The 25,868-nt window shown below is 45.1% G+C and overlaps 1 protein-coding gene across 6 annotated transcripts in view; it reads left to right on the forward strand.

The window, feature by feature from the left end:
• Positions 1-7,896: 7,896 nt before the first annotated feature.
• Fam13c (family with sequence similarity 13, member C) overlaps positions 7,897-25,868 on the forward strand; it is a 118,765-nt gene continuing 100,793 nt past the window's right edge. For 2 of the 6 annotated variants that reach the window (NM_001143777.1, NM_001359551.1), the window contains exons 1-4: positions 8,593-8,823; positions 8,962-9,000; positions 16,683-16,739; positions 18,952-19,153. In NM_001143777.1, the coding sequence (NP_001137249.1) occupies positions 19,079-19,153 (75 nt within the window). In that variant the 5' untranslated portion in view covers positions 8,593-8,823; positions 8,962-9,000; positions 16,683-16,739; positions 18,952-19,078. The other 4 variants (NM_024244.4, NM_001143776.1, XM_017314101.2 and 1 more) reach the window with 3 other exon arrangements.

A 25,868-nucleotide genomic window follows, 5' to 3' on the forward strand; every position in this document is an offset into this window, starting at 1 on the left:
TTCCTGCCTCAACTTTACCGAAGCATACCGCTTAGCTATTTTCCCAGGACAATTGGTAGCTGCTACATTTTTCTAAGTCTTGTTATGGCAGTTTGCAGACCCTCAGAGGGAAAGGCCAGAGGAAGGAGAGAGAGAGAAACAGAAGGCAGGACCAGACGGTGTTTCACTAGTGCTAACCAATAGCAAAGAATTTCAGATTTTTTTTCTGTAATTGGATTTTGCCCAGCTGTTCTCCGGGTGGCTACCACTTCTTGGGCAGCAAAAGGCTCTAAGCTACACATTTTAAAACCTTTTGTTTTTGTTTTTTTCTTCTTCAAGTTGTGGATGATGGATTGATGTATGATGGTTGGGGTGTGGAAGTTTTCTATCAGGGTGCCTTGGTGATGAGCAGTTTCCAATGGAAAAACTGTAACAAGTCCATCCCTTTGTCTCCACTGATGAATGGAGTTAGATATGTATGCATACCAGATGGAGATTACTGCAGAGAAAGAGTTGGACCTTCTCTAATTTATTATTTAAGAACTGAATTATTCACAATTGTCAATATTTGACAAATGACTTACAAGTTGTAATACACCTTGCAGTTCCTGGCATGACAGGCTGTTGAAATGAAACTGTCTATGACTGGTGCTTTGTGGTAGCCACTTTGATGAGGCAGACACACTACCAGTGGTTTGTATATGCTTGACACAGGGAGTGGCACTATTAGGAGGTGTGGCTGCGTTGGAGTAGGTGTGCCACTGTGGGTGTGGGCTTTAATACCCTAGTCCTAGCTGTCTGGAAGCCAGTCTTCTAGCTTTCTCCAGATGAAGATGTAGAACTCTCAGCTCCTCCTGTATCATGCCAGCCTGAATGCTGCCATGCTCCTGCCTTGATGATAACAGACTGAACCTCTGAACCTGTCAGCCAGCCCCAGTGAAATGTTCTTTACAAGAGTTGCCTTGGTCATGGCATCTGTTCACAGCAGTAAAACCCTAAGGAAGACACCTGGCTCATTTCACCAGTGGGGACATGATCTCTTGTCAGAAGTTGGAGGCGCATTGAGACACCTAAATAATGAAGCGACGCCTAGTGAAGTTAGGGAACACTGAGCCATTTACTGTGAGAGTGAAGACACCATTTTGAAAGATGGCATCCAGCCACATAGAGGTCCCCCCTCCCCTGCCCTCCTGCAGAACTACAAGCACCAGCCATTAGCAGCCCAGCGGTAGCAGTAGTGGAACTTTCCTGAAACTCTTTCCTGAAACTCTTGACCCTCAAAATTGGAACAAAAAGAAGTGGTTGCTTTAGGCTATTGAGACAACAGAGGATAATGATAGCCATGGCTTGGGAATTTTAAAGAGATGCGGGGCTAATTGTGTGGAAATTAGACCTGAGCACTTCTGTGAGGAGTACTCAGGTGAGGTGTGGGTAGCCTTGCCTGGGTCCTTTGTCAGAGAGTACTTATAAAGACTTCCAACAGAGGAGTAGTTAATGGCAGCTGTGGGAGGAGAAAGAGCTTACAAACTTCTCTTCCAAGCCAAGGCGTAGGAGGAAATGCACTTTCTCTTTCCTTGGGGCGTGGAGGTGGTGCTTGGCTGAGTCTAAGAACTTTTTTTTTTTTTTTTTTTTTTGAGTAGCCCTGGCTGTCCTGGAACTCACTCTGTAGATCAGGCTGGCCTTGAACTCATAAAGATGCGCCTGCTTCTGCCCCCCCCCCCCCCCCGACTGCTGGGATTAAAGGCACTCGCCACTCCTGAGTTTAGGTATCTAGATTGTTCAGATTTATGTTAACCAAGGATTTGTTTTTCTTTTGGGTTACCGCACTGTGATGGTTTGAATATGCTTGGCCCAGGGAGTGGCACTATTAGGAGGTGTGGCCTTGTTGGAGTGGGTGTATCAATGTGGGCGTGGGCTTTAAGTTCCTACTCCTAGCTGCCTGGAAGCCAAGTCTTCTCTTAGAGGCCTGCAGATGAACATGTAGAACTCTCAGCTCCTCCTGCACCATGCCTGCCTGGATGCTGCCACATTCCTGCCTTGATGATAATGGACTGAACCTCTGAACCTGTAAGCTAGCCCCAATGAAATGTTGTCTTTATAAGAGTTGCCTTGGTCATGATATCTGTTCACAGCAGGAAAACCCTGACTACGACACACATCAAATTTCCATTTGTGTTAACTGGAGCTTCAGTTCTGCCTCTTTTCTGGGCAGTGATGATGCTGAAGGGCAGAGAAATGCTACCTCTGCCTTCCGGGATTCTTGTCTTCTTGCTGCCCCAGAAGCCTGGCCCCAACCCCTCAGCTATTTCTCATCCTAAGCGTACCTCCGATATTGGGGATGAGATCTTTTTTTCTCACTTCTTTTCTTTCTACACAAAACTTGCAAAGAAAGTGATTTCACGTAGTCTAAATACTGATATTTTAAATGATTATTTTGTTACTTCCCCTAATTTATATGAGCCAGACAACATGAATTGAATGAACCTGTATTTAGTAAATATTACATCTCTTTGAAAGAGTTATATCCACAGGCTACTGAGTCTATGAAACTGTAAGGGCTGATAATATTATCTTTGCTAAATCATGTAGCAACAATGGATCCAAGAAGTTGGGTTTAAGAGTATGAAATACCAAGTCAAACATTTTCGTGAAATATATGCAAAACTGGCTCAGACATTCAGTACTGCAAGAATCCAATTCCTCTCCTTCTGGGTGGCACAAAGGAGGTTCTAGAACATCATTTAACTTTGAGAATTGTAGGCAAGACACAACTGGGAAACTCCCAAGGATCCTGGGCCATAGACAAGAGCTTACTGTCCAAGTGAAGGAGGTGGAAATCATGTTTTACTCTTGTGGATAGACCATGCCCAGACTCACATGTGCAGGGAAGGGGCGGCTTCTACATTTTATTCAGTGTATAGAAAGATTCCAGAGTCTAAGCATGTCATATGGGGATCTAAAGAAGAAACTGACAATATTTGGCTAGACAACAGAAGATGGAATAGATTAGTTCTGAGGGTCACCCCAGCCAGAGGTGGAAGTAACAGGGGCAGAGGACTCAATTTGTCATGTTTGTTTGTTTTGTTTTTGTGAGGTTTTGTTGTTGTTTTTTGTTTTTCAGTTTTGTTTTGTTTTTTATTTTTGCAAGAACTAGAAGATCCAGAAAGGCAGTTTTATGGAATATGAATTTCTGGACATCAAATATGTAAAGACTAGAGAGACAGTTTGTCCTGGAAGTTTGGGTGTTAAGAGCAAGAATCAGACAGGGTAACTCCAAAAGTCAAAGGTTCCTCAGAACCACATCAACATCAAGGATGGTTGGCTCTATGAAAGTTAATTCAAGTGCCAGGACTGAAAGTGAAATATGTTTTGTTCTAAAACAGTCTTTAGTTCCATGGGTTCCATGTTGAAACCTCCGCTGTCTGACCATATCCCAATTCTACCACCACTTGCAGACATTTCTGAGGAGCCAACTTATACCTCTCCTGGTTGGACTGGGACCCACTGAGTTTGTCAGAACAGCATGGGTCTGTTTGTTGTCCCTGCTAAGCAAAGGAAGGAGGAATGCCTGGTCGAGGATAGACTTGTTGCCTAAAAATAACTTGTCTTGAGAAAAATCTTCTTTAAAGTGAGATTTTTATACCAAATGGGGGAAAGAAGAGGGGACAAAATGGTAAACAGAGCATTGTCTTGAAAACTGAAGTTAAATATCCACTCATTGATTTCCTTCCACAAATATTTATTCATTAATTGACTTGGTAAAAAGTAATTTTAGCCCTAGGATTACAGTGGTGAATAAGATCCATGGTTCAGCTATTTAGAAACAATCACATGCCAACTGCATGAAGGTACACCAAACGCCAACACAAAACAGTATGGAGTCGATGAAGCAAATAAAGGGAGAAGAGTGGGAGCTTCCAGGCTTGGGAGGGCTTCAGGGAAGATGTTCTTAACTCCAGAAATCATGGTTGAATATCCCAGCTAAAGAATGGCATTCCCACAGGCCCTAGGATAGGATGACATCACCTGTTATCACACCGAGGGAGGCCCATGTGGTTAGATAGTCACCCCAGGGCTGAAGAGGCATGATCTGATGAATGTATACTAGGATTCTTAGCTTTCATTGTAGACATAATTGGGAGAGCAACCTAATTCTTATAAACATGAGAAATTATATCCTTTCCATTAGAGGGATTACATATCTGTTTTTACCTCAAGATTACTTATTTGTGTGTGTGTGTGTGTGTGTGTGTGTGTGTGTATAGGTGTGTATGTAAGCAGGCCTGGCACATGCATGCCATGGCATGTTCATGGAGGTCAGGAGACTACCGTAGGAGCTGGTTCACTCCTTCTACCTTAAAGATCTCCGGGATCTAACCTGGGTCCTTGCGTTCAGTAGAAGAGTCTTAATTCACAAAACCATCTTGATGAACCTTTGAAAAATATTTTAATAGCTCAAATTGATAACCTTTGCCTCACATTCAGCATCCAATGTATTATGGATACATCATTTATGCGATTAATTTTATAAATATTTTCAGGTGTCTTGTTAGGGTTTCCATTACTGTGAAGCCATGACCAAGGCAACTCTTACAAAGGCAAACATTTAATCAGGACTGGCTTATAGTTTCAGAGGTTTAGTTCATTGTCATCATGGTGGAAAGCATGGTAGCATGCAGGCAGACACGGTCCTGGAAGAACCCAGAGTTCTGCATCCTGATACAAAGGCCGCCAGGAGAAGCCTGATTTGTACAGGCAGCCAGGGGGAGGGTCTCTTCTGCGCTGGATGGAGCTTGAGCACTAGAAGCCCTCAGATCCCCCTCCCCCACAGTGACGCACTTCCTCCAACCAGGCCACACCTCCTCATAGTGCCACTCCACATGGGCCAAGCATATTCAAACCACCACAGCAGGTATCTATTCCAGCTTGTTTTTATTTGATGTCATCCTTACTCTTTTGCTCCTCATACAACATCTCCACCCAACACTGGTTTTAAATGTTATTTAAGATAATTCTCACACCACGAAATCCAGAATCCTCTGTAAGATTTAATACTTCATTTTCCCACCTATCTGGACTGAATGTGCCCTTTAAGTTAGGCAGAACAGAGAGAGACTGTGTGACAAAGTGGACAGGGTATACACAAACATTAATTTAGAGATATGTGCTTTGATGGAGGTGACCCAGCCCATAAAGAGAATTTTACCTGTGTCTGTTGAGCACTCAATAGCTTAGACAATAACCACTCAGAGAAATGAGGCCCCCTTTTGCTATGGTGTCAAAGACTAGGCGGGGAGGAAGGGTTAGAGGATACAGATATAAGCAGAGGGATTTAATCTTTTTAGTGGAAAATTATCTCTGCAGGGAGGCAAGAGTCCTCTGTGCATACACCAGGAGGTCTGGCTATTCCCTGGAGGACTGGCAGGAAGCACCAAGTCACTGTGTCCAGGCCAATGGAGCAGGCCTCCGTTGACTTCCTGGCATTGTAAAGATTCTGGCCCGATGCCCCAGCATCCCTCAGAAAGTGATTTCTCAGAATTGTCTGGTCCTCCAGGGATGTGCAAGCATTTTAAATTGAGTTACAAAGAGAATACACAAACATTGTCCGTGGAGCATCTGGTCAAACGTGATGATTTTCAGAGACGTTAAGAAGCCATGGAACAGCATGAAAGCCTGGGCGTAGAAAGTCAGCAGTGTCTATAAACCTGTTATCCATTTGTAGTCATCTTTTCTCTTTCAAACTCCATGTTTACATGTTTCTTATTATAGCAATAATGAGAACAAGGATAACGTTAGCATTTATTAACTGTTTAAAACAATTTTAACTTCTCAGTTCCAAAAATGTCATTTAATCTTTGGAATAACCCCTGTAACAGAGTCTATCTCTACCTAAGAATGAGGAAAGCAAGTCATAAGGTGATTAAAAAAAAAAAAATTGGGCTGGAGAGATGGCTCAGTGGTTAAGGACACTGATTGCTCTTCCAGAGGACCTGGGTTCAATTCCCAGGACCCACATGGCAGCTTAGTCTGTAACTCCACTTCTAAGGGATCTGACACTCTCATACAGACATACACGAAGGCAAAACACCAAGGCACATAAGATAAAAATAAATAGATAAGAATACTGAAAAAATTAAGAAGGAAAAGGGAACTATTAGAACTAAGTATGAAATTCAGATGGTTTGCTTTCAGAAAAACTGAAACTTTTAACAAGAAGGTGAGCTAATTACATTCAAATTCTAGCCTATTTTTCCCCAGTTATTCTATTTATTGAATTGAAAACCACGCACCCTGTCCATTCTATACACACTGGCATACCTAAGAGCAAAGGCTTCCTGTTAACAGGGACTGCATCTGTGATATCGTTAAGAATGTGCATCATTAGTTCAGCAAACAACGCCAGGTGATGTTTTCTCTGAAGCCCTTTGTAGGCATGATGGTGGTCGGTCTGTTTAGCCTAAGTTACATTTTACTTTAAGGAGTTTGAGAAGCCCAACTACCCAGTACCTTTGTTTTTCCCTTTTGTTCTCCACTTGTGCACAACATTCTGCCTACCTAGGTGCAGTCTCAGAGTTGAAAAGACAGAATAGCTTTCTTTGCTGTCCTTGAATTTGTAACGTCTCCTCTCCTTTAACCCCCCCCCCCAAAAAAAAAAAAACCAAAAAACCATGTTTTAGCCATGCTACATACAACCACAGAGAAGTCTGGACCCTGTCGCTGGCCTGGGAAATACTCTGGCTTCCTTACAGATCTCTGTGACAATGTTCCTCTTCTCCCTTTGAACTTTTCCCAAACTGTTGTTCAGATAAGCCGAAGGCTCCAAAGGAACCTTTGCTGATATCCATCAGTATTGTTCATTCCAGGGTGAACAGGACATCTCATTTTAAAAAGGCACTTGAAAACCTCTTACCAAAAAAAAAAAAAAAAAAAAAAAAAAAAAAAAAAAACAGATGAAGATACGATCAAGAATTGGATGAGTGTTTAAAAACCCCAAGTGGTTTCCATCAGGGTTTTAATCTAGAGTATTCTTAACTTTTAGCCATAATATACTGAACTGACTGTCTTTCTTCTGTATGAATAGTTCTTACAAGCTTTTCTGGATCCTTTCTGTTTGTGGGCTGTGGAGAACTAGTCTTTTCCTCCCTCTGGGCATTATTGAATCTCTGGATTTGTGGAGCACGTTTATTATTTCATTTTATTTTATTTTTATTTTTTAAAAATTTATTTATTTATTTATTTTTATTCTGGTCTGCCATTCACCCCGCCCCCGCTCACCATTCCATCCCCGCCCCCAAGAGGATGTCGCCACCCCCTCCCCTCACTTTACCAGACCTCCCCACTCCCCAGGGCCTCAAGTCTCTCAAGGGTTAGGTGCATCTTCTCTGAGGCCAGACCCAGCAGTCCTCTGCTGTATATGTGTTGGCCGCCTCATATCAGCTGGTGTATGACGCCTGGCTGGTGGCTCAGTTTCTGAGAGATCTCCGGGTTCCAGGTCAGTTGAGACTGCTGGTCTTCCCATGGGGCTGCCCTCCTCCTCAGCTTCTTCCAGCTTTTCCCCAATTCATCCACAGGGGTCCCCCGCTTCTGTCCATTGGTTGGGTGCTAGTATCTGCATCTGACTCTTTCAGCTGCTTGTTGGGCCTCTCAGAGGGTTCATTATATTTTCAACTGGTCCACAGCATATTCATATCAACTGCTGTTTTTCAGGTGAAAGCATTGTTCCTTCTGTTCTAGATGAATCACTGGAGATGTTTACGCAATCAAAAGGCTGGTCTTTCTTCACACTGAACTACCCAGAATGGGCACCACAGCCCTCGAGCGCAGGGGCGTTTGGGAAAGTGACAGTCTTTGGATCTGAGGACAGGAAGATATCCTGTGATTAGACTTCACGTTGCCATCTAGAACCTAGTTCCATGGGACAGTAGGATTAAGAACACATGCATAGTATAGTTCAACACGTAAGTCTGTGATCGTATTTCAAAATTCAGAGGCAGGTCTTTCCAAGTCAAGGTCAACATGTCAGGAAACATGGACAATGGGAACGGGGCAGGGTAAACATCTCCAAGCAAGAATAAAGCGGGGTGGGGGTGGGGCTGACCGGCCCTCCCTTCCCCCAACAAAGTAGACTCCATCAAAGGGAACAACGTTTGTGAGTTGTCATTCCATCCTTTGTGAAGGTGCGGGGCTGCTGTGGGGGTAGGAGTCCATCTCCCCGCCTGGCACGGTGTCCTAGGCATCAGCGAAGGCCTGGAAAGCATTCTACATTCGCCTGCATAGGTTCATTCACATCTCTGTGGTCCTGCGCTGGGCGCTTCCTCTAGCGGAGTAAAATAACAAGAGCGCAGACGGACCTGTCGGGATGCAGCCCGCCCTTGGGAGCCCTTTTGTTCTAGGCAATAAAAACCAACACACAGTGAAAATAAATCAAAACTCAGCATCCATATCCCTCTCCTCCTTCTCGATCTCTCCATGCTTTCAGGAAAAGCGACAGAAGCATCTTTGCTCGTTTGCATCCCTAGGGTGGGGTGGGGGCTGGGGAGGTAACAAGCCATGGGAGGCGGGCATTGTATCCACTGGGGGGTGGGGGGGACGACGCAATCTGTATTGCCAGCTGAGGCTGAGGTGGCAGGCTCAAGCAGCTTGGACTCTCTGTAGCTCCTAGCTGCCTACCAGGGTTGCGCGGAGCAGCTCCAGGTTCCTGAGGCTGAAGCCCCCGGTCGCGCGCCGCCGCGCCCCGCCCCATCGTCCCCGCAGCCTCGCGGGCTGCTGGGCTTTGTGGTTCGCCGGTGCCGCTGGGCCCCTGCTGGGGGTGTCGTCAGGAGCATGTGCAGACAGCAGCCCAAGGTAGAGCGAGCGTGCCGGGCGAGCCCTAAGACTTGCCTGGCAATGCCATGTTTGTGTGGGTGCTCTAACTCCGGGAGAGCAATTAGGGAGACGGCTCCCCGGCCGCACTTGGCTCATGTTTTCTTGTTTCTGTTTCAGCCTTCAGGATAATTCCTTCGGCAGCGCCGCTGTAACTGAGTAAGTGCTTCTTGCCCTTACAATCGACTTGCATTCCTGTCTCCGAAGCAACTATGGTGAAGGTATCCCCTCCCGCTGCCACCCCACTCCACCCCACCCCACCCCTGTCCCCAAGCCCTCTTTCCAGGCGATGCATTGTCTCCTGGATCCTGAGGCTGCGAGGCTGGCGGGGCCCACAAACCTCACACAGGTTGCAGCCAGTATTTTGGCAGCTCGGGGTGGAGGGTGCGCGGGGGTAGGGAGTGAGGAGCGGAAGCGGGGGGTGGGGGGAGTAATAAACCTAGCTTGATTGCTGCGGGAGGCTCCGTGGCCCAAAATATGCAATCTTGGAGCTTAGCTTAAAAAAAAATCTATGTGACATGTCAGAAAGGAAGCTGGGTTGTATTTTGCCAACATGAGTGTCAGTTTTCATGGAGTGCACGCAGTGTACATTTGCCCCAAATAGACGGATGTGAGCTAGCAGGAGTTTAATTCCAGCATATTTAAACAGGGTAAACTCACCTTCCCTCTCCGTGTGTACAGATTTTTAAGACACAGTGCGGTAAACTTTTCTAGATGCCTTTTTGTGATTTTTCTCGTCTGGCCACAATAATGTGACTATAGAGAAACGCCTTGCCTGACTAACAACCTAATAACAGTTCATAGTGGAGGGAAGGGAAATAATGTTTTACTCTAGGCCAGCCCGTGTGTGTGCGTGTGTGTGTGTGTGTGTGTGTGTGTGTGTTGATATTGATAGTGCTTTGTTTTTATTTTGGTCATCTCTTCCTTAGTATTTTCTTAATAGAATCTATATATCAGAGGTGAACGTGGAGTAGATTTTGCTGGCACTGTATGCAATTCACATATAGCTGGGAGTATAAACTATATGTATTCCATTTTATCGTAGGGAAATTAGTGTTTACTTCTGGGACCTTTTGGTAAAAGCTACTCGGTAAAAGCTTTTTGCAGCAGGCTGTGTGTGTGTGTGCATGCGCAAAGTTGTGTATCCCACTACTTAAGAGAATTGTGAGTTTCATACAGAGGCTACAAGTGGCTTAGAAGCTGTTTGCTAAAGAAACCTGAACAGTGACGAGAGCATCTTTTGGCTTTCAGATCCTGCCACTGTTGCAGAGACTTGGAGAGGGAGGGCTGAGGTTCCACTGTGCTTTCTGGGCCTCTTCCCCATGCACTTTTGCTTGTCTGGTTTGCTACTGACTTAGTACCCCGCTTTGAGCTCATCTAAGTGGGGTCTCTTTAAAATAAGGACCAGGTTGACTTTCAATGATTCACTATGGCCTGTCCACTGGAACCCTGGACACGATAGTGACATTGCCTTGCAATAGAAAGATAGAGAAAGAGAGAGGTGGGGAGAGATACCTGTGGGCCAAGGATGAGGCCTGAATTTCCTGGATAAGTGGTCAGGTAACATCTCTCTTTTCCTCTGGGTTCCTTGGCACCACATGTTTTTCTGGGCCTGATTCTTGGGAGTGTTGTGTGGCTGTATTCCTAGAGTCAGCCATAGTCACAGGCCCAGGAGTTTCAAGATGGAGACTTTTAGTTCCAGCTTTCATATGGTGTGTGTGTGTGTGTGTGTGTGTGTGTGTGTGTGTGTGTTTGTTATGGTTAAATGCTGGGGAGACTCTTGGTGTCTTGTCCTTGGATACTCCCCAAGGAGTTCTGATTGCATAAGATCACGTTACCCTCAGAGAAGTGACAGAGGTTCCTTTTAAAAGGCTGTGAGTAGTGTCTGGGAAGCCATCTGGCTAATGCAAGAATCTAAGGAACTTGCAACACACCCAAAGCCCCACAGGTGTGACCCGGCTCAGCTGAGGGGCGTCCTAAACCAGTGGTTGTCAAAACGGAACATTGTTCATCTTCTCCTCTCAATAATATGAAACTGTTCCTGGGTCTGTGGACTCCCGGCAGGACCAGAGGGTGCTATCCTGAGACACAGACATAGCAGCTTGTCCTGGAAGTGTTTGGGTGCCATGTTAGTCTGTCCCGAGGAGGTTCTTTCCTCTTCAATGTTTCTGAGAGGCAAAGATCCTCTGGCTCCTGTCTTCACCCATGTCCAGTGCCTCCTCTCCAGACCACTGAAAGTTCAGGCCTCTGGTGTTGATCCTTATTAAAATGGAAATTAAAAACTCTGTGCCTTGGAAGGCGCATCCAAGCAGTCATTAGAGTTCCCTATGAATTATTTTATCAGATAGACTTATGTGAGAGGATGCTGCTTGACCAGTCGTGATTATTTGTATGTGCGCGCGCGCCTGTGTGTGTATGCATATGTGTGCCGTGTGCGCTCATACAGTGTGTGCATGAGGGAGCCTTTGGAGGTCAGAGGTTAACATCCTATGTCTCCTTTGATTTCATTCAACCTCATTTCTCACTGAACTTGGAGTTTATGATGGGTTAAGACTGGCCAATGAGCTCTGGGGAATCCTCCGGTCTCCATCCATCCCCAGACCCAAGGCTTTATAGGTACCACCACTAGGATGGACTGACTTTAAAGTGGTTGCTGGGGACTCACATTCAGGTCTTCATACCTGAGCCTAAGACAGTGTCCCACTGAGCCAGGGCTCTGTCTCCCCAGCTGGAGGTCCTGGGAAGAGTCACAGGAAGAGTGGAATTAGGAATCAAGGGGCAGAATCCTTTTCGTTTTGTTTTTCTCAGGCCTTGAAAGGCCTGTGCAGATCTGGGTGAATTTAACTCATTCTCTATACAATCCCTCCCCCAGCCCCCTCCCCCAACATCAGAGTGGCCTTAGCCTTTTGTTACTTCTGCAGCATCTTTTCAGGACGTGCTGTTTTTAAAGTCTGTTGCTGGGTCACTGTGTTTAGATTGGTGCCTCCTTTGCCAAAGTCCTGCCTAGGAGCCTCTAAGGGTGGTTAACACAATGACCTGATAACCTCCACCTGGAGAAGACTGACTCTGGTGAAAGCTATAGACCCTCCAGGCTAAGAGAAGACCTAGAATTTGGATGCGAGTCAGGTCAGAGGTAGCTTGGGTTCTAGAAACAGTTAGATGACATCATTTTAGAAGCATATACTAGTTAAGTGGCTGGGCAATGCTGCTTAAAAGTTTACATTACAAGAAGCTGGAGAGATGGCCTAGTGGGTTACGTGCACTGGCTGCTTTTCCAGAGGATCAGGGTTCAATTCCCAGCACCCATGTGGCTGTCTGTAACTCTAGTTCCAGGGGATCTGATGCCTTCACATAGACATACATGTAGGCAAACACCAATGCTCATTAAAAAAAAAAAAGTTTACATGACAGGGCTGGGGGGGCCCTGGGTTTGATTCCGAGCACCAAATAAAACTGAATGGTGGTAGTGGTTGTGAATACCATAATCTCTAGTACTTGGTGGTAGAGACAGGAGGATCAGATTGGAGTTCAAGGTCATCTTTGGCTACACATAGCACAGTTTTAGACCAGGCTGGATTACAAGAGATGTTTCAAAAAACAGAACCCTACAGACAACCTGCCCCATTACACAGTTTCACATTTTACCTGAGCTCAGAGCTGTATGGGGCTGAGGCGGGGCCAGGCTGGTGTCTGCTCATCTCAATCAGGTGGTCCATCGAGCACTGGTGCAGGTGGCTCAGGAAAATTCCCCAAGAGGTTGGCTCTCGGCAACTTCGCCATCAGGGGTCTGATGTTGCAGGGAAAGAGAAACCATTTCTCCTCCACCCAGGCAAGCTGGGGCCTCTCTTCCTATTTAACCAGAGAAGATAACTTCTCATGGACACACTTTTAGCTCCCATTAGAGATCCCATTATTCCAAGAAGTCTGGTTCTCCTGTCTCCCAAGCCTGTGGGAATATGGACTGGCAATGTCACGTGACTTCTGTCTGTCGTCTGTGAGGTGTGGTGCAGGAACTAGTGAGGTTCCCTGGAGTAAAATCTTGGAATCTTGGGTATTAACTTAGCCTTCCTGGGGCGGTATTTCTTCCTAATGTCAGGCTGGACTGAGAAGTCGTGGACGGTCATGTGGGCTGTGACCTGGGCACCTCTTTCTTTTGTTTGTGCTTGCCAGAGCGAGCCAAAGTAAGAGAGGGAGAAAAGTCACAGGTCGAAGTTGTGGCAGCCAGATCCAGACAATCCCAGGTGAAGGGCTTTCTGACTTAGTCTGCTGAGGAGAGCTACTGAGGGCTCACTGGCTAGAAGTGGCTTTTTTTGTTTTGTTTTGTTTTGTTTTCCTTTTACCATGGCCAGTCATAAGAAAACCATTCTCCATCACAGTCGGGTCGCACCCAGACATGGGATTTCAGTGACATGCAGGAAGCAGCTTTGTTGGCATTTTCTATTCTGCCTAAGCACACTGGCCGTATAATGTTGGTAGCTAGGCTCTGTGCACAGACCCGCTGGGATGCTCTCACAATAAAGTAGCATGTCCCGATGCTCTTCATTCTGATGCTACTTTATTGTGAGACTTTTGAGATTTCCTTCTATTGAATTCATGACTGATTACAAATATTTATGCAACATGCCACGCTTCCAAACAACCACTTCTGAACGCATCATCATGATGGGCTATTTTTTTTTTCTTCTTCTTTGAGTTTATGTTAGTACCTAATAATAGGTTTGCTTGCAGTGCTCTCATGCACCCTTGGTTTCTGTCAGGTGTCTTCCTCCATCCCTCCCCACATCTCTCTACGCCTGCCTTTCCTCGTCCGTATCTTCTAGTCTTTTCCCTCTTGTGGATCTTCTCTAGTTTCCCAACCTCCACCCTACCCACTCCTACACAAATACACTCAGACAAAAGCCAGGATCCTCATCTGCAGTGTCTGCTTTTGTGAGCCTATATAATACTTTTCAGTTTTGAGAACCTACAAGGGAAATCAGAAAACGGATGGGCTCTTAAGCTTCCGTTCAGCACTCCAGGGTTGTAAGAGAACCCTGTGCTCCGTCAGGAAGCCTCTTGGTCTGACTTGATGGCCTTCCAGACATGGAGAGCCAAGCTCATAGCTCTGCATGGCAGAATCCAGTTTCATAAGTGGGCTGGTATTGTCCTTTTGTAAGGCCCTCCTGGGCGAGGACAGAAATGAGGTGCTGATTGAGTGAGGGTCCATGGTCCCCTAGGAGAGCAACTGAGAATTTTCTACCCCATGAAAAGAGCAGAGATGGGCTCTGAGGTCTGTGATTTTCACTGCTGGGCCAAGGATCTTGAGCTTGTGTGTCCTGAGTGCCAATTGGCCATTGGTTAGGAGATATTTCTCCTCTACTAATTTGGTCCAGCCTTCATGGCACACCAAGCACCTACCCCTCTCTGTAGGTTCTGGTGCTGAATTTCCATCTTCAGGCCGTCATGGTTGGAGGAGAAAACAGCAACTCACAGAAGGTAGAGACACATTACCACCCAGGTAGCATTGCTGAACTCAGGGCTGGGACTGTGGGTTAAACCCTAGTTCTTAGAACTGAGGTCTCTAGGTTTCTATATTCTGTGACTTCTACTTTATTCTTGGAAAACACTGTCCTTCACTTTCCAGAGCCTACACCACTGAGCTGTGTCTGAACACCAATGACGAGTGAGAACACAAAAACTTAGGAACTTAATTGCTCTTTTTCGTGAGATAAATAAAATGGGGTGGTTGGTTGGTAACCAAACACTTGAGAGAGCAAAGAAGTTTAGATTATTCAGTCAAAAAAATGAGCATTTTGTTAACTTGGCCAACTTTATTTTATTGCCAGAGGAACAGAATATTCTGTTAGATAAAGAGGGTTCAAGTCTGTAGGTGGCCTTTGTATAATTCACTACAAAAGCCGTAATTTAAAAAGAGGCTGTAAGGGAAGGGAACGGGCGATTTCTCCAGTTAATTTTGTGGGCTAATTATACAGCATTTCCAGTGATGAATATATAAATATGCCATTGAATGTAGCATAAGCACTGTATTGTATTTGCACATATGTGTTTGTTTTACATTTGCCTACTCACTCCACAGAATTTCTCAGAACAGGATCCAGTTCTCTCTAAAATCTTGTATACTTTAGAAATAATGTTTCTTTGAGTGTAGATACGTCTAACTTGAGTATAGGTATGTCTAACTTGTCTGAATCAAGAATAGAAAGAAGGGAAGAGGGCATTCACACGTAATATCTTTAATAGGAATTTGATATTGCTGTCACACATTTACCTTGGTGGATTGGACATTCAAGCAAAATGAATAGGTTGTTCCTTAACCCTAGAAAATGTAAGACACATTGGTTCAACGTTTCATCTTGCTGTGGCAAGATAACTTGACAGAAGCAACTTAGGGAAGGATTTATTTTAGCTCACAGTCTGAGGGGATGGTCAGTCCATCATGGTGGGCAAGGCACAAGGCAGGGGCTTGAGGAGGTTGCCCACATTGCATCTAGTCAGGAAGCCACAAGAGATGAGCCCCTGGCATGGCGCTGTCCACAATCAGGCCGGGTCTTTCCACATCAAGTAACATAATCTAGAAACTCCCCACTATCAACTCTCACAAAAGGCAAACTGAGCGCCTGGGAAGCAGTCAAAGGCTTAATAAACACTCATCTTTATAGTTGTTTAAACTGCTCAGTTATTCTGCCTAGGGAGCAAAGTCGTTCTAAAACCAAGGATTCTTCGAGCATCCTCTGGAAGCAATGCTATGCTTGGGAGTCATGGTGGTGTCTCTAGAAAAAGAATTGTAGTTGTTTTATAAGTATAGTTGTGTCCACAGATGCTTCATGCAATAAGAAACCAACTCAAAGCATCCCAGAGGCACAAAAGCCATCAGAACCTAAGGATGAAGAGTAATCATTTATACCTGTTCCTGGTACCTCCTGGCTTTGGCCAGTGAAAGGTGAACATGAATGGCGATGGGAAACTGTTCCAGGGTGGGGCTGGGCGGGGCAGGGTGGGGCTGGGAAAAGGAATAAAGGCTTTCTCCTACTTAGGGAGAACAACACTCTCACTCTAGATTCCCCTGGGGAGTTGGAGACACCAGGGATTTTTTTTTTTTTCAACGTGGAAGAGCCAAGCCTTTTTCATCTGGCTAATTAGGAAGTCTTGTGGAAAAAAAAAAAAAAAAGATAAAGTCCAAGGCCAGTGGTTGCTGTTGTAGCTTGGGGAAACGGACAGAGTGCCTGATACAGAGGGTTGTGGGCTCTCTTTTGAGAGCCCTCCTCTTAGTGCCTGGTATTCCCCTGGTGGGAGCACACCTTGGCATTAGTGAGGTCCTGTTAGTTTAGTCCAGGCTGTTCTTAACCCGTGGGTCGGGACCCCTTGGGTGGGGGGCTGACTGACTCTTTCCCAGGGGTCCCATATCAGATATCCTGTATATCAGATATTTGCAATTTGATTCATAACAGTAGCCACATTACAGTTATGAAGAAGCAACAAAATAAGTTTATGGTTGGGGGCCAGAACAGCATGAAGAACTGTATTTAAAGGGTCGCAGCGTTGGGAAGGTTGAGAACCGTTTGCTTAGACTACGGAGCTGTGGAGGTGAAAGTGAAAAGTTACCGCTGGTTCAAAGTTTTTAGCTCAGGAGCTTTGGTGTGTACGTCTTTATTGTATTGTTGCCCGGTCGACATGATGACTCTAAGCTGAATGCTGTTCTGTTTGTCTTTGGAGAGACAGTGGTGAGGATCATTGCGTTTTATTATTTTTCCACGCTAGCCTTGACACAGTTATAGACTTCTTCGTTGCTTGTACGGCAGTAGGCGTTTGTATCTGACAAGCCATTCTCCCTTTTGCCTCAGGTGTGACGAAGATACAGTCTCTGTACATGAAGACGAAGACGACTGCTCTGGGCTCAGGTATATCTCAACCTTGGTTCTGATCTGTGAGAAAAAGAGACCACCTGGATCTGGCATCCCGGTTTTTGAATCCAAACATCCTCTCTCTGAGGTTCTTTCTCCTCAGGGAAGTTTCCCGCTTGTCAGCTTTGAGATCCTCAGAAGAGAGCCTTGTATTGGAAACGTCTCCGTTAAATTCGATAACATGCCCTTCGTTATTCACCACATTGAACGTGTCAGACTTTGTTATCGAGGGTTTCAGATTCCTACCAGAATGAGGAAGAAACGTTCCTGTAAAAGATGCTGTTCATTTCTTTCTTTGGAAAGAACACGCGTAGCTGCTTAGCGTTCCTAGGACAAGCCGTACACTTAACTAGAGTGGATTCAGTTCTCAGCCCTGGCTGGGAATGTCCAAAGCCTTTGGTGATATAGTAAAAAGTTATCAGTTGAATCACCAGTTGTTATTTCCCCCAGCTACTAACCCACTTGTTGGATGTCCCACCGGAGAGACTCCACTTTAACTGTTTTGAATACATTTATTCACGCCCCTTGCTCTCTGCCCTCAACCCACGCTCAGGACCACCAATCCTGGCGTTGCTCCGCCCCCTTGCCTCCCTTCCCCCCTCCCGCAGCTTCGTGAGTTTAGTCTTCACCAGTAGGAAGGTGTGTGGGGTGGGGCTGGGGACCCTTCCTTGCTGGGGCTTCTCTCTCTGGCTTTATGTGTGTGAGCAGCATGGGGTGTCAGGGGAGGGAACTGCTGCTTCCTATTTCACCTTACCAGAGCGTTGTTTTGGGTGCACATATGAAAACATCTGGGAAGCAGCCGCTCTCAGCGAATCGCCACACAGTTATCCGATACTGATCATCTAAGGCGAAAAACCCTATTTATACCGTCATTTAGTTATGGCTGCCGTTACTTGTATTGCCTAGCAATATGGAAAACAAACGGCGTAGAGGTTTAAGAGGGGGAAATGAATTCAGAGACCATTACCTTTTGGGTATGCACTATATGGAGTTTGACGGTTGACAGAAAACTTACAAGAGCTATCCCTACCAGAACCTAGTAGGATGTGTGCATGTGAGACTGGGGATTGAACCTGGGACCTTGACTATGTAAGACATTTACTCTGCCTCTAAGCCATATCTCTAGCTCCCATCTTCCATTCTTTTATTTTTTGTTTTGAGTTGCGGCTAAGTTTCCCCAGGCTGGCCTTGAGCTTTTGATCTTCTAAAATAGCTGGGATGGCAGACCCGTGTCTCTCAGTAACTCAGCCTTGCGGGAGCCCACACATCGGGATCTTCTATGTTGGGTCTAAGGCATTGCTCAAACGCCTGGTGAGGGAAAATTTATCACTTGACTTAAAAATTGCCTGGGTGACTTGCCTCCTCTCCGAACAGATCCATGTGGCAAACTATCTTTGCCAATGGATCTGCTACAGCCTAAGAGACTGACACCTGTTCGATCATTCTGGGAGTGTTTGAGTTGGTCTGTCCGCTACACGCGCCTGCTGTTTAACCACTGCGTTTTAGAATCTTAATCTATAAATTTGGGATTTTAGGATGTAACCTGAAGGTCTCACCTTGTGAGGGAAATAGGATCCCCTTGGGAGCAAACTGTTTTCAAGAGAAGACCAGGAAGAAAGAGTGATATGAAGAATGAAATTCATGGGGGCTGTCCTCAGTTCGCCTGGGTTCAGTTCTCCCTACATGAAACAGGCATGATGGTACATGTGTGTAGTCCTAGCATTTGATGGGTGTAGGAGGAAGGACAGGAACTGAAGTAACACAAACCAAAAGCAAAGCAAAACAAACAAACAAACAAATACAACAAAACTCAAGAAACAAAACAAACAAGGATGACATTCAATTTTTTTTTATTTTATTTATTTATTTTTTTGATACAGCGTTTCTCTGTGTAGCCCTGGCTGTCCTGGAATTCACTCTGTAGACCAGGCTGGCCTAGAACTCAAATCCACCTGCTTCTCAAGTGCTGGGATTAAAGGCGTGCGCGCCACCACTGCCCGGCTAGTTTTTTTTGTTTTGTTTTGTTTGTTTTTGTTTTTGTTTTTGTTTTTTTTTAAGTCTATAATATTGCCTGTACCTGAGCTCCCTTTGAAAAAACAGCCTGGTGAATTCCAGCAGCTCATTTGAAAACAGGTTTATTCTGTTTAGGTGTATTCTAAATTGGTCTTTTTTTTTTTTTTCTTTTTTTCTTTTTTTCTTTTTCCTGCAGAGATGAAGACAATAAAGAGAATTACCCCCAGGTGGCAGCTCGCTTAGATGAGCTCGCCCTGCCCTCCCACGAGGCTCAGCAGCATGTAGAACAGACCCTGCCTGTGGATGGAGTGCTGAGAACCAGTATGGGCAACTTCAAGTCCCGAAAGCCCAAATCCATCCTCAGAGCCGAGAGTGGTCGGAACCACGGAGAAAGCCAGGTACAGCTTCACTATCCGATCTCGGCCATGGGGAGGCCTCCGTGGTGCAAGGGCACAGCCTGCCTAGTGGGGGTGCTGCAAAGTTAGCGCATATGTGGTCTGAGATGTAGCAATACCGTCTTTAGGGACTGGGTACTCCGAGAAAGCTAATATTTTGTGGCATCCTTCCAAACTGGCATCTTTCCTCTCTCTCATCTCCCCCCACTCCCCCTTTCTTTCTAAGGTAGGGTCTTACGTAGGCGGGTATGAATGCCATACGTAGCTGAAGCTGACCTGCTAATACTCCTGCCTTTGCCTCCACCCACCAAGGATTACAGATGCGCAGTTTGTGTGGTACTGGGGTATCAAACCGAGGGCTTCATGTATGATAGGCAAGCATCCTACCAACTGAGCTCTACCCTCAGCTCCGAACTGGCGGCCTTGAATAGGAGATTTCCATCGGAAGTTACACTATGCTCCTTGGAGAGGGCTTGGCACTCATGCAGGATGATGTAGCCTTTGTATAGAACTGGGGATTCCACTCAGTGTACTAGGAGTCCCCCGTTGATCTCAAGCCATTCTCCTTAGCTAAAGAGGAGCCTCTTTGTGTGATCAGCTATGCATGTATGTTTGTTGTGTTGTATTTGTATGTAGCATTTGGTTTTCTGAAGTCAACTATTATTAAAATGGATGATGAAGAAAGCATCTTACCTAGTACTTTGCTAATAAGTTTATATATATACATATATATATATACACATATATATGCTTATTTATTTATTTGTTTGTTTATTAGACAGGCGTTTCCTATGTAACTCAGGCTGGCCCCAAACTTGCTAGCCTCCTGCCTCAGCCCCAGATGACAGTGCTGGATGACAGATGTGTATCATCACTACACTACTCTGATATTTTATATGTTTAAAATTTTTCTAGTTGTCTAGAAATGCAGCAAAGAAAACAATCTTTTAGTCAAACAGTCCCTGATAATTTATGTTCTTAGAAGATATTTAATAAACAGGACCTATCACAATCTCACTGGGAAGTCACATTTCCCATCCTGAGATTACATTTGTAATGTACCAAACATAACCTTTGGGGCATGGCAAATATTAGGTTTGACCTGATAACATCACCTAAAAAATAATGCAGGAGACCCAAGGCATGGTAGGTTAATTCCATGTTAGTGTTAAGTCTGGTCCAGGTTGCAGACTGTCACCAGGTGATCTTCCGGTCAGAACAGCCCTGGCTAGGTGGCTTATTTGACCTGATTGTTTGTGCATTTTTAGTTTTTATGATTTTGGCATTTTGACCTCTTAGGTGTTTCATTTTTCAGCGACTCATAAATATTGGTTGCTTTGTGAAGGTGAGAGATAATTATCTTAAGCTTCCACTGTTATTGTGGAGAGAGTCAGGCATGTGAAACATCCCTGGTTTCTAATAAGCCTGAGACTCTAAATCCACTGCACCCTCTCTGTAGAGGAGGGTTCTGGTGGGGATGCAGGTTCCAAATGGATTGGTTCTGGGGTGGGGATCTGATCTGATCATGTCCCAGGGGACTGCCTGTGACACTTCAGGGTGACCAGCCGCTCCTCTCAGAATGCCTTCCTTCTTGCTGTTCTCTAGTGTGGCCTCAAAGAGATGACACTGTCATCACTTGTAATAAGGTGGCAATGGGGCGCGGAATTCCCAGCCTATTGCTGAAGGTTACAGGAGCGAGGCGAGCTGGCTGAGAGCTCCCTGTAATTCTGCACTGCAGTCCTGGTTGGAAGGTAGACCTCCCAGTAGAAGCTAAGTGGCCTATTCTGATTCAGTGAGCTTCGTTCTCAGAGGCAATGCCTTAGGCAAAACCGATTTTCCCCAATTCTGTGTCCTGCTTAAAGGGAATACCGTGTATGATTGAAGATCTACAAATAGCCCCATTGCTGTGAAAACATGCAAATGTAGGGATATGGATGGGGTAGGCACGGATATGGGGTAGAGGGGACGAGGTATCGCTTTCAAGTGTTTCTTTTAGTTCACATAAGCACCTTGCACTAAATTGTGAGGGGTTACCAATAGGTGAAAGTGACAGAGGAAATGTGTATGATTTCAAAAAAAATAGCAAAGTGCTAAACCAGAGGTTCTCAACCTGTGGGTCTTGACCCCCTGCAGAGTTGAACAACCCTTCACAGGGGTGGCTCACAGCTATTGGAAAACACAGATATTTATATTACTGTTCATAGCAGCAAAATTACACTTATGAAGTAGCAGCAAAAATAATTGTATGGTTGTGTGTATGTGGTGTCACACAACATGAGGAACTGTATTAGGAAGATTGAGAACCACTGTGTTAAAGGAGAAGCCATGATGAAATCTTCCTGATTGGCCCATTGGGTCTTTAACTCTTGTTCCTCCTATTCTTGGGTTGGCTGTCGTGAAGCCGTGACCTTTTCATTAAAGTTTTTTTTTTTTTTTTTTTTTTTTAAATCCTGCTTCCACTCCACTGATGACATCAGGGTATACCCTAGGTACTGGCTTTTCTTTGTCATGTCAAGGGCTTAACGTATCTTGTTCTTCACGATGAAGGCGCTTGAGGTTGTTCTTGGTTAAAGACCCAAACCAGCCCTAACACTAACACTAAGATGGAGATTAAGTACACTTGAGATTAAGTAGGATCCCAAGCCGACTCTGGGCGACCAACAGCTGCCTACAGGTGACAGAAACGGAAGAAGGAGCTGTGACAGACTGACTCCCAGTCATTTTGAAATCTGAAAGGTCTGAGCATCCGTCATACCAGCAATGCAAACAGATAATAAAATAAATTTGTCCAAAATTAGAAAGAGTACCTTTGTAGGATGGCAATTAAGGCTGTGTTCAAAGGAGATAGGCAGTCTAAGTTCTGAGCTTTATAAAAATGGGTGGTTATAGTTCTTACATGGGAAACAATACCTTAATCTATAGCCTGATCCTAGAAAACAGTTCTAAGAATATCAGAAAAGCAAAGGTCTGTATTTTTATTAAGCTCTGTAGGCCATCTGCCTTGCTTTTAGCTAGGATATAATTGGGAAAGAATCTATTATGCAACCAGCATTTTATCTGCATTGTTATATTTGAGATATGAAGTTTGTTTTATCAGAACAGGCCACATAGTCCCACTGGGAATGTGGCCTCTAATGAAATGTGAGCTAACAGTGTACCTCCCCATCTGAAAACCAGTGGCTTTGGTAACTTAGGTTCAAATGAAAAAGGCTACAGACAGGCTTACACAAGAACCATGATCACCCCTGACACTTAGCACTGGCTAGTAGCGTGTAAAGCCCCACTGTGACTTGGATAAACATAGACTGGGTCATTCCATAAGGGTTTGGGTTGCAAGGTAAATGTGACATTTACGCGGTTCATCTTACAGGGTTATAGAGAGTTCTTGGTGTAAGACTAGTGGATTCTTTGGAAGGGGGCTGGACCTGAGCCTCCTTTGTAGCAGTAAACTCTGCCTGTTACAGGCTTTCCCCCAAAACACCTGCGAAAACCCACAAGTGTCAGCTTCTTAAATTTAAAAGCGTTGTCTTGGAAGCTGTAGAGCGCTCCTGTAGGGCTATGGTTGCAGCTGGTTCGGAGTTTTCTGTTCATAAAGTTAGAATGCACAGCCTTAAAGTTGCCCATCAGTTCGATCCTAACCAGTGTTAGTCTTAAGAGAAAGGAGGCCCCCCGCAGTTATAGACAGTGTGGCTTCATTCCCCTACTTTTCTTGCTTTCTCTTAATAAACTCCATATTCAGAAATAGCAGGTCCCATCTGATAGGCCAGGTTCAGCAACCTTTCTTCCCTCTTGACCTTGGCCTCATCCATGAGAAGGAAAGTACAGTAAGAAAATCTGGAGGTTGTCTTTGTGTTTGAAGGTTCCAGGTTTGCATCCCACTAAAACAATTTAAAGAGGGAGGAACTTAGGCAGACTTAATGATAGAGGACCAGGAACCTTGGAGAGAATGCAAGACTACATTCTAAGATGCTAAAGTGTTTGAGATTTGAATGTTTCTTTGAGCCACAGTTTTCCTTTATGCTTGCTTATTGTACTGGCTGGTTTTGTGTGTCAACTTGACACAAGCTGGAGTTGTCACAGAGAAAGGAGCCTCCCTTGAGGAAATGCCTCTATGAGATCCAGCTGTAAGGCATTTTCTCAACTAGTGATCAAGCGGGGAGGGCCCAGCTCATTGTGGGTGGTGCCATCCCTGGGCTGGTAGTCCTGGATTCTATAAGAAAATAAGTTGAACAAGTCAGGGGAAGCAATCCAGTAAGCAGCACCCTCCATGGCCTCTGCATCAGCTCCTGCCTCCAGGTTCCTACTCTGTGTGAGTTCCAGTCCTGACTTCCTTTGGTGATGAACAGCAGCATGGAAGTGTAAGCCGAATAAACCCTTTCCTCCCCAACTTGCTTCTTGGGCATGATGTTTTGTGCAGCAATAGAAACCCTGACTAAGACACATATCCTTTTATCTCTTAGACCATAAGCTATGTGGGAAAACATGGCAAGGGACCCCTATTGAGTGGTCCCTTGAAAAGCCAGGGTAACTGTTAGTAAAATTCTTTGATATGGTGGAAGTCAGAGCAAGGTGTGCTCTTCCTAAAGCCTGGTCCGGCTAGAACCCAGGGACAGATTGTCCCTGTTTAGAGTGTCAAATCCAATAAGCAAACACTCTACCCAAGGAGGGGAACTGACTCAAGGCATGAATCATCTCTCTGCGTGTTTTGTGAAAGATTACAAGCTTCTGTTTTGAGTGCTGTAGAAGTCAGAACATCTGTCCCCCACAACCTGAAGTGGGAAGATGAGGTTTGGATGGTAGAAGCAACTTCCTGTGTTGGCGCTCCAAGCTGTCCAGAGGGCATTCATTCTTAGTGTTGGAAGATGAAGTCTTGTCTTCCTCACGTCTCACCATCTGGCACTAGGCTGCACCCCACCCGTATGGCCTCCCCTCTGGTGGCTATTTTAACAGAAGACAAAAAGTAGCAGGCTCGAAGGAGAGCTTTTCCGCAGTTGAGCTATGGACTGCCAGCCTCCCGCTAACCCACTTCCTTGGGGAGACCAGCTGTTTGGTCTGGCATATATAAGCACCGGGTTTCTTCCATTTGGCTGTAGTTAGGTATGTTAAGAGGCTGGCACACGATCCAGGTCTATTTGTGATTTTTTTTTTCCGTTTTCATCCTTCTGCAGAAAGAAAGAAAAAAAAAAAACCCTGTAAATACTTTGAGTCAAACTAACCTATTAAATATTTACTGTCTTTCTCTTTTTAGTAGACATAGTTCTTACTGGGATTGACACTAAATTAAGAGAAAGATAGTTTTCATTCTGTGCCGCTGTCTCCTGCCACCATAAACAACTAAGATGTCGTCTTAGGGTTTTACTGCTGTGAAAAGACACCATGACCAAGGCAAGTCTTATAAGGACATTTCATTGGAGCTAGCTTACAAGTTCACAGGTTCAGTTCATTATCATCAAGGCAGGAACATGGCAGCATCCAGGTAGGCATGGGGCTGGCAGAGCTGAGAGTTCTACATCTTCATCTGAAGACTGCTAGCAGAATGCTGGCTTCTAGGCAGCTAGGATGAGGGGCTTACAGCCCACATTCACAGTGACACACTTCCTCCAACAAGGCCACACCCACTTCAGCGAGGCTACGCCCACTCCAACAGGGCCACACCTCCAAATAGTGCCACTCCCTGGGCCAAGCATATCCAAACCATCACAGATGCTATTGCGGTTTATGGATCTACCTTGAATGCGGTTCTTTTTCTTCCTTCCTGAGTCAGTTGAGAACATGGACACACTGTGGTTCCCGCACTTGTTTGGGTCATTGATTTCACTCACAGCTTCTGTTAGCCGACCTCTCACGTATGATTTCTCAGCACCGTGTAGATATTTTACTTCAATTCCTGCCATGGTATAGGTTTCTGTAAGATCTTCCCCGGTCAGAAAGAAAAGTGGACCATTGATTTCTTAGTGTTCTTTCTTACAAGAGGAAAGCAGAGTAATGATCCAGCGGATGGAGTGGAGTCCTGGTGAGTTGAACATCTTTGGAAGTGAGGTCAGTAGGGTTAGCATTCAACTTCTCTGGTATCCTACCATGGCCCCTCAGCTTCAGAAGTTAATCTTTTGATTAACAACCCACTAAGTGATGAATGAAACGGATGAAATGTATTTTTAGAAAGGAATCTGGGATGTCTATAAAGTAATTTTATCACTTTGGCATTTATTTTATTTTATTTTTTACTTTGTGTTTAGTTATTTTAGCTATTTAGTTAGCTATTGGGTTCTTACACTGCTACCTCCCTTCCAACCCTTATTCCACCCTGATCCCTTACAACCCCCCCCAGCACTAGGTAGGAGAGAGAGGAGGTTAGAGGAGAACCAACAAAACAGACTCCCTGCTGAGTAAGGGTTTTGGGTTCCTTGGGAACAAGTCCAAACTTTGTCATCAGGATATCAAACTCCTTCTTGTCTCTTTGCTCATGAACACTTGACAAACTACAGTAACAGGAACCAGGAGCAGCAGACGCCACAGGCTCTCTCAGGGTTCTCCCATTTATGCTCTCTCCAGAGCCCCCAGAATAAAACTCTCTGCAGCTGGCAAAGATCACGTCCCTGCTCGTGCACGAGGCAAATCATAATCACCTGCTGTGAAGCAGCCTCTTATCCCACACCGGGGATTATAATAGAGATATTCACATAACTTGGTTTTTAGAGAAGCCAAAATTCTAACTACA

Source organism: Mus musculus, chromosome 10 (assembly GCF_000001635.26).
Source record: "Mus musculus strain C57BL/6J chromosome 10, GRCm38.p6 C57BL/6J".
Taxonomy (NCBI): Eukaryota; Metazoa; Chordata; class Mammalia; order Rodentia; family Muridae; genus Mus; species Mus musculus.